Here is a 17,851-nt window from a genome sequence, read left to right as displayed (position 1 = left end):
TGCAGTATGAGTAGAGCATGGAGTTTTTCTTGCTCAGATCTGGAAAAACCCCTGGCCCTATGCAATAGGTATGAGTAAGTATGATGAGACCTGCATGAACTTAAGAGGACCTAACCAACAGCCTTACAACTGAGAAACAGGATACGTTGTGAAACAGAAAGAGAGCCAGACAAAAATAATGAGGAAGAGTTGAAATAATGGGGGATACTGTTGAAGAAAGTAACGAGAAAGAGAGGGATCCTGGGAGAGGGAAAGAAGGAGAGCACTGGATGTTGAAGGATCCAGCCTATGTAGTACAAGGTATCTGCAACTTTCAGTTACCCCAGAAAACAAACTTTCCCCCCCACTATTCTGGGTCAGGAAGCCTCAAGGGAGAGGTAAGGAACAGAGCAGTGCTGCCATTTCTCCTGCCCTACTCTCCTATACTGCATACTGCTGTCTGTCTGTCTGTATCACCCAGGCCCTGCTGCTCGCTCTGCTGAAGCCCTCACAGTGATCTGAAACCAGATACATTGCACTTCTGCTTTATTAGTGCAGTTACAGTTATACTGTACACAGACACAGTTTAAATACGTGTGGGAGTATAAATAGCCCACAGAGACTTTAGATTATTTTTGAGCCTTTTGTTTGGGCATGCCTTTTGTGTTTTTCCATTTTGTACATATTTATGTTCTCAGCATCATCTGAACAAATAATAATCCACTTGGACTGGCCGACCAAGAGTTTAAGAGAGACAGAGCTGGTCCTGGACCACGGTAAGGTTGCGGTCTCCCTGAGCACATGTACAGTACATTCAGGTGAACAGCACACTATTCTCAAGTTCAAAGTCAGAATGCACACAGAGAGAAATATTTGTATATTTCTTCTTTTTTTTTTTACACACTTTTAGTTATTTTACTACTGTATGTCAATATGTCTTTGTTGCAAATGTTTTGGTGCCAAACTGGTGGGAGTTGCAGAGTTATTTGAAAATAATGCCATTGTTGATTAGATGCTTTTTAAAATTAATTAGGCAATTTTCTCTTGAACCATATGGTCAATCCACTAGAAACTCATGGACCTTATGGTCTATCCACTAGAAACTCATGGACCATATGGACACAGATATAAAAAAAATGAATACTATCTATGAATACATTTTTTAAAAAGTTATTCAAGTACAAATTACCAAAGTTACCATAGATTGCCATAGATTACCTGTTAATTACCTAAATTACTGAAGATTTTGGGAACTTTGGTAAATTACCGGTAGCTTTGCAACCCTAGCACAGGGTAATTAGAAGAAATCACACAAACTGACACATGCAAAGGATATCCGACCTTAGTCACTTTACTTGTCTGAGAAACCCCCACGGTTGGAAATAAATAACTCATCCAGTACAAAGTCCACTAATGTAGTTATGGCTAATAGCAGGGTTTCACATCAGGGAAACCACTCTCATTATAAGGCTGAGCTGTGGCTTGATACAAATAGGAATTTGACATGTTATGTAACTTAATGTTGAAGTCTCTTTTTTGTCATTGATCTGATATAACTGATATATCCATGGTTAGCTAACTCCGGGCACTGGGCTTAGTGAGTTTGGCACAGGTCGACCAAGACACAGGATTAAAGAATAACATTTAGGAGAAGAGTGAACTTACATTCCACTTTCAGTTCCATTCTCATTTTATCAGTGCAAATACAGCAAAACAATATTTGACTATCAAAATCTATATGTATTTACATTAACTAGTTGCTGTATGCAAGGTAATTTCAGAAAATACAGTACATGACAAAAATGCATAGCAAAGAACCACATTAAATGCAAAAAAAAACAAGACAAATCATGGGTTGCACATTTAGTTACAATATTGTATTTAACATTTGTTTCAGGACTGTTCGTTTCAGGACTGTTTGTTTCAGGACTGAAGCCCAGCTGAGCATTCTATGCAATGCAGTCTCAATACACACTTATAAAAAAAGGTGCTATCTAGAACCTAAAAGGGTTCTTCGGCTGTCCCCATAGGAGAACCCTTTGAAGAACCCTTTTTGGTTCCAGGTAGAACCCTTTTGGGTTCCATGAAGGACCCGTTCCACAGAGAGTTCTTCCAAAACCCAAAAGGGTTCTACCTGAAGCCCAAAAAGGTTAAACCTGGAACCAAAAAGGGGTTTCCTAAAGGGACAGCCAAAGAACCCTTTTAGAACCCTTTTTTCTAAGAGTGTAGGTGCTGATTAAGATTTTGTCTAAAGTGCATTACTGTGGCTTGGAAACATGATGACATTTCAAAAGGAGGCAAATAATTAGTAGGATAAGCTTTTGTCATCATTGTGATGTCACCAGATTGACTTGAGATGTAGTATAACTTTAGCTAGCTGGCTAATATTGAGGGGAGAGCACCGACATTTGTGCTAGCTAACATTAGCATGAGGGACCATGTCTGAATAACCTTCATTTCTCAGAACAAGAATAAAATGACGAGTTTCAGAAGAAAGTGCTTTGTTTTTTGGCCATTTTGAGCCTGTAATCGAACCCACAAATGCTAATGCTCCAGATACTCAACTAGTCTAAAGGCCAGTTTTATTGCTTCTTTAATCAGAACAACAGTTTTCAGCTGTGCTAACATAATTGAAAAATGGTTTTCTAATGATCAATTAGCCTTTTAAAATGATAAACTTGGATTAGCTAACACAACGCCTCTGTACTCCTATGTAGATATTCCATAAAAAATCAGCCGTTTCTAGCTACAATAGTTATTTACAACATTAGCAATGTCTACACTCTATTTCTGATCAATTTGATGTTATTTTAATGGACAAAAACTGTGCTTTTCTTTAAAAAACAAGGACATTTCTAAGTGACCCCAAACTTTTGAACGGTAGTGTATTTCAGTTACTTTTGAGTATTTAGTGTAATTTGTATTCCACTGGCATTAACTACAAAGAAATGTATTTTGCAATAAGTTACACAATTTCAAAATACTTTTCTATACCATTTGTTATAGCGACTCACACTTTTGTGGGCTCCTATCATCCCAAATGTACTGCATTTGTATCAGAAGTGTGATGGCACTATGGTGTGATAAAATGTCTCTAAATGACCAAAATGTTATGTGAAAATGAACACTTACAAAGCACACTGGGTATTTGATTACAATACAAATTATTTGGACAATAAGCATTTATGCCAATTTTGATTGAAATTGGTTCAGTGGGTACTGAGGGAACATAGGACTGAGGGAACACAGGGCCCAGGGAACATAGGGCTGAGGGAAAATAGGGCTCTGGGAACATAGATAGAGGAATCATAGGGCCCAGAGAACATAGGGCGGAGGGAACAAACTTTTCTAGCTTAAGGCAACATTGCCATCTCTCTAAAGTTAACTTGACGACATCATAATGATGGCAAAGTTGTTTTCTACTAATTATTTGTATACTTTAGCAATGTCATCGTATTTCCAGGCTTCTATAGCGTAATTTTCATGAAACAGTATTAGCCCTTGTTCAGAAAGACTGACCATTAACCATCAGTCGGACATCAACACGCTGCGAGATCTAACAACGTTGATAATAGTTGCAACGACCGAATGAGGTGCAATCCATGAATAGTCATACTTTGAGCAGAACCTGTGCTTTAAAATGTCAGGCATTAAGGTACGTGAAGCTGGCTAAGTCGAGTGCAGGAAAGTGTTCTGATAAAATAAAGAAATAGAGAATGAATTCAGTAAGTACTGCCATATTGGTTTAGAAAGGCTGTCTTGCACTGTGAACATGACAGCACATATTGGGTCTAATGGGAGGGGGGGTGAATGAACCCACCATCTCAAACCTTGGTGGATGACGTAATAATACATGGAGATCCACTCTTATGCTTCTGACATCACATTAAAACAACGGTCACGTTGGCATGTGGTCAACGTGTATTAATAACAGATTCAGCATTTTCATAACCTCTGGATATAGGCTACACCCTAGTAGTACATGCAGTTTAATAACATTTACTGTTATTGTTCACTGAAATAAATCTAGTTGTTTCAACTAATTATTATTAAGTAACTAGTTCCACAGGCTTTTTTTCTGTTTACTCAACTTTTCGTGTTATCTGAACAACAACAAAAATTGTTGGCCCAAACTTAGCTCCAACTTGTGAAAACTTAGGCAAAAATTATTTGGGCAACTGGTGGGCAAAAAGCTGGGCAACTGGTTACACACACACACAGTGCTTTTAACTTCAATGTGTTCAACTTACATATTTGACACATGTTGACATGATTACCTTGTGCATGTTCATTTATACAGAAATTATTCATATAGCAGATGCTCTTATCCAGAGCAATTATGGTTAAGTGCCTTGCTTTAGGGCACATTGACCGATTTCTCAACTAGTAGGCTCGGTGATTTAAACCAGTGACCTTTCGGTTACTGGCCCAACGCTCTCAACTGCTAGGCTACCTGCCACCCCCACGTCCCCATTATTCAACATGTGCTCACCTGGGATTTGAACTCACAACCTCTGGGTTCACGGCATTCTAATCGTCCTGCTACACCACCATGTCTGTGTCCATTATCATTTAATCAGACTATTCTCTCATCATTGATTTGACTTACTTGTTTCAACCATTTGAGGGTTTTCTGTCTGGTTGTTTAATGTTGGTGGGGTATATTACTCTGTTATAATGTTAATGTTTTTTGGTTTTTGTTTTCCTAACACTACACAGCTGATTCAAATGATCAAAGCTTGATGATTAGTTGATTACTTGAATTAGCTGTGTAGTGCTAGGGTGAAAGCCAAAACCCCTTGGGGTCCCGAGGAGTGAGTTTGGGAAACCCTGACTTAATCACTATGATAAATAAAATATTTTTTATTGAGTGTACTTTTAATAGAGCTGAGATTTACTTTGAGGTGCAAAGTGTAGCAATGCAGGTGAAATCAGTCATTGACACAGACATGGTGGCTTAGCTTGCACTAAGAGGTTGTGACTTCAAATCGCAGGTGAGGACATTTTCAATACCGCAAGGGCTCTCCAGAGGGTGGTGCGGTCTGCACAACGCATCACCGGGGGCAAAGTACCTGTCCTCCTTGACACCTACAGCATCCGATGTCACAGGAAGGCCAACAAGATCATCAAGGACATCAACCACCCGAGACACTGCCTGTTCACATCGCTACCATCCAGAAGGCGAGGTCAGTACAGCTGCATCAAAGCTGGGACCGAGAGATTGAGAAACAGCTTCTATCTCAAGGTCATCAGACTGCTAAACAGCAATCACTAACTCAGAGAGGCTGCTGCCCACATTGAGACCCAATCACTGGACACTTTAATAAATGTATCACTAGTCACTTTAAACAATGCCACTTTAATAATGTTTACATATCTTACATGACTCATATCACATGTATATACTGTATTTTATACCATCTACTGCAACTTGCCTATGCCGCTCGGCCATCGCTCATCCATATACTTATATGTACATATTCTCATTCACCCCTTTAGATTTGTGTGTATTAGGTAGTTGTTGGGGAATTGTTAGATTACTTGTTAGATTTGTGTGTATTAGGTAGTTGTTGGGAATTGTTAGATTACTTGTTAGGTATTACTGCACTGTTGGAACTAGAAGCACAAGCATTTCACTACACTCGCATTAACATCTGCTAACCATGTGTATGTGACCAATAAAATTGAATTTTATTTGATATGAATTCCTGTATAAATGAACATGCAAAATGTAATCAAGTTTGCGCCCCCCAAAAAATGTGGGTTCAGGTAACACTCTGCCCGAAATGTCTCTGGAAACTGTTATTTAATAATAACTAGTTGAAACAACTACATTGTTTTTACAGTGTTCTTAAAATAAAATAAAATATCCCCAAAAAATGTGAATGTCATTTTCATTCCATTTGTATAAGTAATCCAGAGTGGTTAATGCCATGAAAAACTGGAGGGAGAGTCATAGGTAGCCTTGGTGGAATTTTCCAGAAGGGTACGTATCTGGGACAGCTTCTCTCTTGGCTCTAGGCATCACACCTGCTGTAGCAGCGGGATGGGGACGTTGGAAGATGACAAAGTAGGTGAGCGTGTCCTCTCCTTTAAGAACACCATGTCTTGTTCTCTCCTCTCCCAATCCACACAGTAAGACACAACCGTCATAGCTGACTAAAGGCAAAATGAACATATTCATCCTTCTTCCTCCTCTTCCCTTTTTGTTTTACATTCAGGCATTCTGAGGGACGGCTATGTGTAGTAGGAGAGTGGCAGCGAGGACTCCAGGGTAAGTCTGAAAGGTGAGATATAGGGCGCGTTCCTCTGTCCAGGCGTTGCTGATGCCTGCCAGATCTTATAACGCCTGGATAGGTATTTTACGTATCAGCTAACCACATCATATGTTATAGTAATCTGTCAGATGACACAGTCGATGACGTGGCACGCAATCATTGGTTGATACATGCAACGTCTGAGCAGGGGAACGCAACCACAGTCTCAACAAACCACCCAAGATGGCCACTGCTATAAAACTGTGGCTTCCTCCATGGCATTCACCCATCTGGACAGAGAAGAAAGTGCTGACTGTAATAACATTGTAATAACAATATGATTGTTGTGTTGATGCTGCTGCCCATAGTTTCTCCTGGTCAGATCATGTGGTCATAAAAGGTGCAGTGCAGAGCTCACCTCTCAGCAGTGTGGTTGTTCTCGGCCTTAAAGGTGTAGTACAGGGTCTTCTTGTGGTACAGCTCAAAGACGTTGGTTGTCTCCTCTCCACCTGGCCTGTCAGGCAGCTTCACTGTGAAGCCCAACAGAGGCAAACTCTCAGACGCCACCTTCTCCTAGAGAGAGAGAGCGAGAGCGAGAGCGAGAGAGAGAGAGAGAGAGAGAGAGAGAGAGAGAGAGAGAGAGAGAGAGAGAGAGAGAGAGAGAGAGAGAGAGAGAGAAAAAGAGACCCGCATAGTCTTCAGGGTGTAGTTTGTGGGGGTTTTGTGTAGGGGTGTAACAGTTCGCCAAATCCATGGTTCGGTACCTATTGCGGTTTTGGGGTCACGGTTTCGGTACAAAATGAAATGCCAACAGTTAGTGTAGTTAATTGTTGTTTATTTAATCAAATACAAAGTGTTGGTATTCCTGATTCCATATATGATCATGAGTCATATAATGCCTGATGAGAGCACAATCAGGAACATCAACACTTTGTATTTTCTTAAATGAAAACACAAGATTACTCAACAACACAAAAATAAAAAACAATATGCATGTGAAATTAATATGTAAACATGGCTCAGACATTGTATAGGCCTATGCTATAACGTTTTCTTACAATGAGAAAAAGACTGGCACTTGTGTGACTCTCATAAAGGGGGCGTGTCTCTAGCACGGTAATTCTCATTTACCACTCCAGGGTAATGTGATGGGCTGTCACTGTTAAAACTTGGTGGGTCCCCTGCAGGACGGTTGAGCTAACGTAGGCTAATGCGATTAGCATGAGGTTGTAAGTAACAAGAACATTTCCCAGGACATAGACATATCTGATATTGGCAGAAAGTTTAAATTATTCTTAATCTAACTGCACTGTCCAATTTACAGTAGCTATTACAGTGAAATAATACCATGCTATTGTTTGAGGAGAGTGCACAGTGTTGAACATGAAAAGTTAATAATACACAAATTAGGCACATTTGGGCAGTCTTGATACAACATTTTGAACAGAAATGCAATGGTTCATTGGATCAGTCTGAAACGTTGCACATACCCTGCTGCCATCTAGTGGCCAAAACATAAATTGCACCTGGGCTGGAATAATACATAATGGCCTTTCTCTTGCATTTCAAAGATGATGGTACCATTTTTTTTTACGGTTGTTGTTCTCTTTGTATTATCTTTTACCAGATCTAATGTGTTATATTCTCCTACATTCCTTTCACATTTCCACAAAATTCAAAGTGTTTCCTTTCAAATGGTACCAAGAATATGCATTCCTTGCTTCGGGGCCTGAGCTACAGCCAGTTAGATTTGGGTATGTCATTTTAGGCGAAAATTGTAAAAAAAGGGGCCGATCCTTAAGAGGTTTTAATTAAGTAGCTCTCTATAGCCCTGGAGGTTCATCCATCTGTAGCAAGCGCAACACATGGTGCATTGGCCAATTCATTGACAACTTCGGCTTTAGCTTGCTTATATAGAGCGGGGACTACCTGTTTGCTGAAATTGGTGCGAGAGAGCTAATTCGGAACGTGGGTCGAGCACTTTCATGAGGCGCTGAACACTGGCGTAACGCAATTTCTCTGGACCCTACCCCTTTCCTAAAATACAAAATCGAATGTGTCAGCCAGACAGCTACTCACAAAGTATAGACTACCGATCGCTGTCCATGGTGCTGAAATTGCGACATGTCTATGTAGCTGCCTATCGAATCGACGATAGGCTTTCTGTTGTGCCAGGGCATATAGCCTATAGCTTTGCTTTTGCTAATAGATAAATATTTATAGCCACATTTTCTCATGTTAAGCCTAACATTTCACAAAGCTATACACGGTGTCGCAATGCTGACATTTAGACTGCTGGCTGGCGGTAACAATGTAATTACTTGTTTAGTAATTAAAGTTGGAAATTCAAACAATGCAGATTGCAAAATGTATTTTCGATGCAACAGCATACTAATCAGCTACCAATCGATAAAAAAAAATTATATATACACAACTGTCCTGTATAGGCTACCTAAACCTGCATGACATGAGTCCACCTCGTCCTCTCTCCCAGCTTGGATAGAAAGTTGTTGTGAATAAAACCAGTCTATTAATGCCAAATAGTACAGTCAGTCCACCCTCAAAACACTAGCTTACTAGGGATTGTTTCATTATGCAGTGTATCCTATAGCTATACAGTATTTAGCTGCTATTTATACACTTTTTATTAAAAAAATACAAATAGCCTAACAATTCTCCTGAAGTATTCCTAGCTGCCTCTCTCTGTGTCTCTTTTTCTCTTTCTTTCTTGAAGAAAGAAAAAGTTGATCAGTTTCTGTGCTTGTGTCTCTCTGTTGTTTTTCTATGTAGAGGGCTATAGTAGCTACAGTATGCTACTGCATTGTCTTGAACTGTTGTGTGCAAACCACAGCCTGTAGGCGTAGGTTGCGGCCCGACTGTTTTCTATACTAAGTATTGACAACCCAGACAGTCTTTCCTGATGTCACGACTTCCGCCGAAGTTGGTGCCTCTCCTTGTTCGGGCGGCGTTCGGCGGTCGATGTATTTTTCCCTGCGTGGAATTAGTTTATTCTCTACGAGTAAAGTTTGTTTGTTATTCAGTTCTGTGTCCTGCACCTGACTATGTCCTCCCTGCTGCACATTGACACTTAACACCTGAGACATTGTGTATTAAATGTCCATTGTGCTTCACACAATTTAAACTATACCAGAGATAAGGGACTGCTGATATTGCAACCACACAACTCAAACGCTGGTTCACCAGTATGAACAATTATAAAAAAAATTGAGCCCTCAAGAACTGTTTCACGCTAAAGATGATCATCTGTTTGCATCTGCCAATGTATTGGCAGTCCAGTAGCCAGACGACATGTCCCCAGAGCTTCTTATACAGTTCATCTCTTTCCGTAACATGTTGAGGCCGGCAATTAAGGAGAATGAGAGGCTCAGTTAAAGATATTGCAGAACTTAAACTAATAAAGAACTACCTAAGAAGCATTATGACCAATGATAGGCGCATGGGCCCCTCAGGGGTGGGGGGCAGCCCCCGCCCCTCCCTTGCGTCCAGTGTGCCAGTAGTGCTGAAACCCCCGATTCTTAACCAAAGAGAATGGGCGCATATCTGCGGCTATAAACATACCTATCTCCCTTGTAATTTCTTTGGCCTGGTCAGAATCAGTTGAGAAGGGCTGCTTGAATGCAGAGTGGAGAGAAAATGTTATGTTGATGGTTTTTTTGCGTTTCCGTCTGGATCCGGTGGTAGGAATACTGGGGGGGATGTCAGCATAAATGTGTCAACATCTTTCAGGTGTTGGTAGCTGCATAGGCTATTCTCGTTGAGCAGTGGCGACATAATCTCTCTGTTCATCGCTGTTGTAATTTACTGGGAGGCCAAAATGTTCCCAAACTGGAGATTTAAACGATGATGGAGGATGCTCCTGGTTTATTAACCACACCACTCTCCATCGTACACAACTAGTTCCCGGCTCCACCTCACAAAAGGATCATTTGAAATCCGGCAATTAATATTAGAATTTTGATTACAAAGTGCGCTTAGGCTCTAATTATTTTTTTCAGATCAGATTTACAGCAGTTTAGCCATAGCCTATAGTCCTAGGGTTTTATTTTTCAAATGTTTGTTTTATGTATTCATTCGGGTTCACAGTGCGGACCGAACTGACGTCCCCATACCGAACAGTTCGTTACGATTACAAGTAGAGTTACACCCCTAGTTTTGTGAATACGAGTACAGTTACACCCCTAGTTGTGTGAATACAAGTAGAGTTACACCCCTAGTTTTGTGAATACAAGTACAGTTACACCCCTAGTTGTGTGAATACAAGTACAGTTACACCCCTAGTTGTGTGAATACAAGTAGAGTTACACCCCTAGTTTTGTGAATACAACTACAGTTACACCCCTAGTTGTGTGAATACAAGTAGAGTTACACAACTAGTTGTGTGAATACAAGTACAGTTACACCCCTAGTTGTGTGAATACAAGTACAGTTACACCCCTAGTTTTGTGAATACAAGTACAGTTACACCCCTAGTTGTGTGAATACAAGTACAGTTACACCCCTAGTTTTGTGAATACAAGTACAGTTACACCCCTAGTTTTGTGAATACAAGTACAGTTACACCCCTAGTTTTGTGAATACATGTACCATAGTCCCCTAGTTTTGTGGGCATTCACAAACTAAGAAAGTAGAGCTATACTAGAGAAACTCAATGCTCTTTCTCCATCTGAGTTTGGTATGTGTAAGTTACAGATTTACAGGGAGAAGTGTTGTAGGGGTGAGGTGTGTGTGAGGGTTCAGGTTTAAGGGGAGCGTGTGTTCCCCCTCACCTCTCGGGCCTGGTAGGTGTAAAGCACCTTGTCTTTGAGTTGGAACCACAGCCTCTTCCAGTTCCTCTTGCTCCTCTTACTGCGCTGTAGAGTCCCACTCATAGAGCCCTCCTCTGACACACTTACCTGGAGACAACACAGGAACAGCCATTAGTTAGATACATAACAGTGCACAGCGAAAAGTATACTGCCACTTATTCAGTACAACCAAGGTGCATGAATTGAAGACCAAAATTATTGATATTTTTGTTGAATTTTCTATAATAATTTTCTACAATGATAGTTTCTTACAATTATCTTATAATTCTAACATCATAATTTGGGTCCAATAATAACGGAGTACTTTTCAAATGGATAACAGTACAGGACTGAGTAATGTAGCTACAGCAGGATGTGGACAATGGCTTTCGCAATGTCAATGTCAACCTCAACCAATTCCCTGTTCATTTGGTAGAATAGGAGTGGTGTGTGTGTGTGGATACCTGGCTCAGAGATGCGGTGCCCTTGCGGTGTCTCCACAGGCTGGGAGGGTGAATGTTCTGGAAGACGGCAGAGAGTGGGCGGCTGGAGCGGCGGTTAGAACGAGGACTGTCAGTACCACTCGCCCCAGACACATCTCCTCCTATGGCGACAGAGAACACCTTAATACTGGACTCACACACATGCAATGTGCTCCAGTAGTCAAGGGGGGCATGTACAGTATAGTACAGTACAGTGCAGTACAGTACATTACAGTATGGTATGGTACAGTATTGTACAGTATGGTATAGTACAATACAGTATGGTATAGTACAGTATAGTACAACACATTATAGTATAGTACAGTATAGTATAGTACAGTACAGTTTAGTACAATACAAAACAGTAAAAGGCAGGAGGCGTAGTGTACCTCTCTTCTTGAGCTCGCTGTAACAGTGGTCACACACTTTGGCCATGTGGTCCTTCAGGTACTTCAGAGGGTATCTGTTCCTGGAGCAGCTCCGACACACAATCTGAGTAGAGCAAGACCAAGACCAGGACACGTCAGAACACTAAACACACACAGGTCAGACCATAGACTACCATACACTCCAGCCACATCATACTGCACAAACCTATGCTTCTAGGTGACATAGCCATTCCTTTAAAACATTTTCATTCCATGTGTGTGTGTGAGAGAGACTCACCCTCCCGCAGGCATGGCAGTGGTGTCTGCGCAGTGTGAGGCTGAAGTCTGAGGTGCAGTTCATACACATCACCACATGGGATACAGGCACCAGAGTAGGAGCCTTCTCCCCCAGGGACAGCCACAGACGCTCTCTGGCCTGGGAAAGAGAGAGGACAATATAGTTTCAACATGCGGCTACCACACTAGACTTCACAGTCACACTGAGGAGACAGGCTGCAATGTAGGCAACAGACACCTGCAATGCTATGTAACTTTAGTAAATGTATGAGTATTGGTTTGCTATGGTCATTGAGTGGGGAGCATAACTATGTTATTGCTAAAATTGCTAACATGACTTTTATGTAGGCACCGTCTCCCAGTCACAGTCCTCCTCACCTCTCCAGAGCAGCTGCTGAAAGTTCCAGCTCCTCTGGCGTGGTCAGACACTGTCCGACTCAGAGTGTGGAACCAGTCCTCTCTCTCACTACAGGAGCTGCACAGGGACACACAGAGCACGGGTCATTAAGCCCTCTTACTGTACATAGTCTCATTTATCAGTAATGTCCCACTGGGCACAGATGTCAATTCAACATCTATTCTACAGTACGTTGGTTCAACGTAATGTCATTGAAATGACGTGGAAACTTTGATTCAACCAGTGTGTGTCCAGTGGGGTGTTTGACTATGTTACTTTTAGAGGTATAAATGGCCCGGAGTGGTCTAGATACGTGGTCAGGAAAATAACACTGACACTACTTGTAAAAGAGCCTAGAAGCCTGGCACAAGAGGCGTCACTATACTTCATTCACTGTTGAGACAGTAAAATTGGTGACCACGAGAACTATGAACCCCAATCATTATACCGACCAAGGTGTATGTATTAGTGTGACGCACCTGGCTGCCAAGGTGATGGAGATGTCTGCTCCCTCGATCCTCAGAGCGTTCTGCACATCCTCTATGATGGGTTTACTGACCTGGAACATCAATCATCAAAAGCACATGACATAGACTGATGAGGAATCAGTGAGAGAGAGGACAGCTAGGTTTAAAAAGGGAAGAGAGAATGAGAGGATAGAGAGAGAGAGAGAGAGAGAGAGGGAGAGAGGGAGAGAGGGGAGGGTGAGTGGCAAAGTGAGATGTTAGGGAGGGACCAAAAATAAGTGAGAGGGAGTGAAAAAGACAGAGACAAAGTTCGAGAGAGGGGGCGAGAGGGGAAAAAATGTGTTAGAGGGGAATGAGTGATGGGGAGGAGGACTCTGACCTTCATCCCAGGCAGTAGGAGGGTGTTCTTCAGTCTGTATTTCCCATCCTGCTGAGGGTAGGTGTACAGCAGCACATCATTCATCTGTTAACACACAAACACACTCATTCTTCACTGACAAGACTCAGAATCAAACATACTTTCATTCTTTATCCTCAAAGCCAATGAACAAGATAATACTGTTACAAACATTCCACTGATTCAGCTGTTGGATAGAACAAGTGCATGGAGAAATTAAACAATGTGAAATGCGTACATGTACTTATTCTCAGTACTAAAATCCTTTTGACATTATGCCTGCATGCTAACTGACCACATGATGGCGGTCTAAACTAAGAGGAAACTATCAGTTCCTTAAGGAGGAATTGGGCTGTTTAAGTGATCATCATTTCATCAGATTTGAGCGCGTTCGAGCGGATCACTTTTGTCAAGACGTTGACCAATGTTGGTTACTGCCTTTCAAAATGTGTTGCATTATGTGTATACACATTTTTCCACTTGCGACTACATGTCGACTGCATGACCTTTACAACAACCATGTGATCAAAGGTCATAAACTTTGAACTGCAGTCAACTGGAAATTTCTGCAGTTTCTCCTCACCAACTGCAACTTCAAGTAGGAACTGAAGCATTGTGGGACACAACCTTCTTCTGTTTTTTTGGACTCAAAAGGCACTAGATGCTCATAAATGGTTGATGTCGCCACCTGTCATTGGTTATTAGCAATGCATGTTTACTGTTTTGGTTGGATGACTATTTAGACTTAAATACATCTTCATCCTTACAATCTATATACATAGGCCTACATGTGATCCACATTTCTAACATAAATAAATGAAATATTAATGAGCAAGTAGCCCAGACACCAGTCGTGAGGTTAATACCAAGTGCATTTGACTGCTTGGCTTATCGCTTGGCATATTGTTTAACCAGTAATTTATGTGAACTGATGTACATGTAGTCTACTCCTTTTCATATTGTTTACCCAGTAATTTATGTGAACTGATGTACATGTAGTCTACTCCTTTTCATATTGTTTACCCAGTAATTTATGTGAACTGATGTACATGTAGTCTAATCCTTTTCATATTGTTTACCCAGTAATTTATGTGAACTGATGTACATGTAGTCTAATCCTTTTCATAGTGTTTACCCAGTAATTTATGTGAACTGATGTACATGTAGTCTACTCCTTTTCATATTGTTTACCCAGTAATTTATGTGAACTGATGTACATGTAGTCTAATCCTTTTCATAGTGTTTACCCAGTAATTTATGTGAACTGATGTACATGTAGTCTAATCCTTTTCATAGTGTTTACCCAGTATGTGAACTGACGTACATGTAGTCTAATCCTTTTCATATTGTTTACCCAGTAATTTATGTGAACTGATGTACATGTAGTCTAATCCTTTTCATAGTGTTTACCCAGTAATTTATGTGAACTGATGTACATGTAGTCTACTCCTTTTCATATTGTTTACCCAGTAATTTATGTGAACTGATGTACATGTAGTCTAATCCTTTTCATAGTGTTTACCCAGTAATTTATGTGAACTGATGTACATGTAGTCTAATCCTTTTCATAGTGTTTACCCAGTATGTGAACTGACGTACATGTAGTCTAATCCTTTTCATATTGTTTACCCAGTAATTTATGTGAACTGATGTACATGTAGTCTAATCCTTTTCATAGTGTTTACCCAGTAATTTATGTGAACTGATGTACATGTAGTCTAATCCTTTTCATAGTGTTTACCCAGTAATTTATGTGAACTGATGTACATGTAGTCTAATCCTTTTCATAGTGTTTACCCAGTAATTTATGTGAACTGATGTACATGTAGTCTAATCCTGTTCATATTGTTTACCCAGTATGTGAACTGATGTACATGTAGTCTAATCCTGTTCATATTGTTTACCCAGTAATTTATGTGAACTGGTATATATGTATTGTGTTATCTTTTTCTGTACAGTGAGTGTTTTGTCCTTCATGTGATTTAATCCAATTCTGTTCTTTACATGCTTAATGACAAAAGCAACATACAGGTTGCAACATGCATGCCTTCAACTGAAATGTGTCTTCCACATTTAACCCAACCCCTCTGAATCAGAGAGGTGTGGGGGGCTGCCTTAATCAACATCCACGTCTTCTGTGCCTGGGGAACATAGGGTTAACTGCCTTGCTCAGGGGCAGAATGACAGATTTGTACATTGTCAGCTCAGGGATTCGATCCAGCAACATTTTGGTTACTGGCCCAATGCTCTAACCACTAGGCTACCTGCCAAAAGGCTGTTTTTGCAGCATATGGATAATGTGATGCTGACATGCAAACATTTACCATACAGTAAGAATCTTGGTGGACTCCATTTAATCACATCTGTTACAATTCCATGTTGCACAATCACAAATAATAATGAGGAAGGTACAAAGGCATGAAGTAATGGCAAACAACATAGCATATTCCATTTGCTGCAAAAACACCTATATGTTCTCATTCTAGTAGCCTATGCACTCACTAGCTGGTTATATTTTGAGAAAACCATCACAAAAATACAAAACAAGTCTTGTGAATGTTAGAAAGAGCTTGGGCTGATATCTAACTTCCTTATCAGGATATTCATTTATTGAACCATATTGATCATGTTGAGCTTCGTGTAGGAGAAGTGGAATATCAATAGCATCCACTTCATCGGCAATAACAAAAGCGAATGCCATGTCTGCCATTTCATAGAAACAGCAGAAGTTGTCCGACTTATTGTCTGTGCATATGTACCTCCCCCAACATTACATGTCGACTTCCGTCTACAGTCGGCTACTTTGGGCTTACCACTCAAACGCGCCCAATGTCACAACTCAAGATGTTTCCCTGTTCCCTTTCAGTCAGTCACTTGGTATAACATACTCTGGGGAGTAAGCGACCAATCACATTCACCTTAAGAAAAATGAAATCACGCCCAACAGGCCAATGGATGTCGAGCCTGCCGTCGGAAGCCCCGCCTTCCTGGCTATAATACCGGGGCTCGCATTCATTTCCTCAATTCTTCAGCTCGCCTGGAGGAAGAACGTGTCACGAAGTTTACAAACTTTTCAAGCACACAAAGACTACAAGATTCGGCTCTGACTTAGGTGTCTGTTAGTGGGGAGAGAGTACTCGTCCCTCTAGATCAGGGATATTCAACTATTACGAGGTCCGGAGCCTTCTGGTTTTCTGTTCTACCTGATAATGAATTGCACATGCCTGGGTGTCCCAAGTTTAAATAATTTCCTGATTAGAGGGGAACAATGGGAAAATGCAGTAGAAATGGCTTTCAGGTCCAGAGTCGAGTTTGAGAGCCCTAGATGTTGCGAGTTTTGGGTCTTGGTATCAGTTTTTGAGTTTGCTAAAAGCCAACTACTTTCTGCTCTGCTTGTGTAGCTAATGCTTCCTTGCTTGGGTAGGATGGTCAGTGGTAAGAGTAAGTTCAAAAAGGTTAACCAGCTGAGTTTGAACCTCCAACCGTGCCCAAGGGCATGTGGTTTCACAATGAAAATGAAACATACTCACGAGTGATGTCCTGTTTGCCTGGGGTGGAAGGCTCAGAGCAGTTTGTGTGACTATTGTCTCTGGCTGGGTTCAACTTCCATTGGGGGTCAAGCTGACTTTGTGAGAAAGATTGGGGCTGCTGGCGAAGGCTCTTCCAGTGAAGCGACCTCGGGAAGGGGTTGTCTGAGGCTGGGAGAGAGCAACAGCGGTGGTCAGTGTTGATAGGGATGTCATCCCAGCCGAGTGAGGCTCATTCCAGTTTCTCTGGCAGTGCAACGGTGAAACGTTGCTTACCCCTGTTTAAAGATTTCGCTGATGAGCTAAAGGTAACCTGGGATTCCCCTCATTCAGGCAGGCTGGTGCTACCAGGTTATGGCAAGTTCATGAACGTAGAAGGTATGAAGGAGGCAGGGCTTGTTTGCACACCACCGATGGATGGAAAGCTGGCGAGTTACTTAGCTCCAGAGGCTAACAAGGGGGCCAATCCTAGCATGGTGTGCCGGCCGATCAGCTGGACAAGTGTACCAGGCTGAGGGTGTGGCAGCCCGGTTGTTGAATGTGGTCACAATGATGCAGATGTATCATATCGATTTGCTGCTGAAGCTGAATAGGACTGTGGAGGTGGCGAAGCCGGTTTCATTGCTTCTCGAGAAAATCCATGCTATGGTTGATTTTGTGCTGCGTCTGTCCCGCTGTACTGTCCTGGGTTTCGGGAAAAGTTACTGGTTGCGGAAGTCCCCAAACCTGGTGTGGGTTGGGTATCAGAACAGCGGTACCACGAAAGCACCTCAAAGTTTGCAAGTTCAAAATGTTCACACTTCACCGGCTATTGCAGTCGGTGCATCCCAGTGATTGGTTCACATCCATAGATCTGAAGGATGAGTATTGTCATG

At 41.4% G+C, this 17,851-nt stretch overlaps 1 protein-coding gene across 4 annotated transcripts in view; it reads right to left on the bottom strand.

Moving 5' to 3' along the window:
- Window positions 1-1,305: 1,305 nt before the first annotated feature.
- The window catches only part of LOC139559922 (FYVE, RhoGEF and PH domain-containing protein 5-like), a 62,871-nt gene continuing 46,325 nt past the window's right edge, over window positions 1,306-17,851 (bottom strand). For 3 of the 4 annotated variants that reach the window (XM_071376390.1, XM_071376416.1, XM_071376398.1), the window contains 9 exons: window positions 13,432-13,515; window positions 13,065-13,144; window positions 12,567-12,663; window positions 12,190-12,327; window positions 11,913-12,015; window positions 11,506-11,645; window positions 11,024-11,149; window positions 6,655-6,809; window positions 1,306-6,526 (listed from right to left, as the gene is read on the bottom strand). In XM_071376390.1, coding sequence (XP_071232491.1) covers window positions 6,490-6,526; window positions 6,655-6,809; window positions 11,024-11,149; window positions 11,506-11,645; window positions 11,913-12,015; window positions 12,190-12,327; window positions 12,567-12,663; window positions 13,065-13,144; window positions 13,432-13,515 — 960 coding nt within the window. In that variant the 3' untranslated portion in view covers window positions 1,306-6,489. The remainder of the gene's footprint in view (window positions 6,527-6,654; window positions 6,810-11,023; window positions 11,150-11,505; window positions 11,646-11,912; window positions 12,016-12,189; window positions 12,328-12,566; window positions 12,664-13,064; window positions 13,145-13,431; window positions 13,516-17,851) is intronic. The other variant, XM_071376406.1, reaches the window with a different exon arrangement.

The sequence above is a fragment of the Salvelinus alpinus genome, chromosome 2, assembly GCF_045679555.1.
Source record: "Salvelinus alpinus chromosome 2, SLU_Salpinus.1, whole genome shotgun sequence".
Classification (NCBI taxonomy): domain Eukaryota; kingdom Metazoa; phylum Chordata; class Actinopteri; order Salmoniformes; family Salmonidae; genus Salvelinus; species Salvelinus alpinus.
This window is presented reverse-complemented; position numbering and strand designations above follow the sequence as displayed.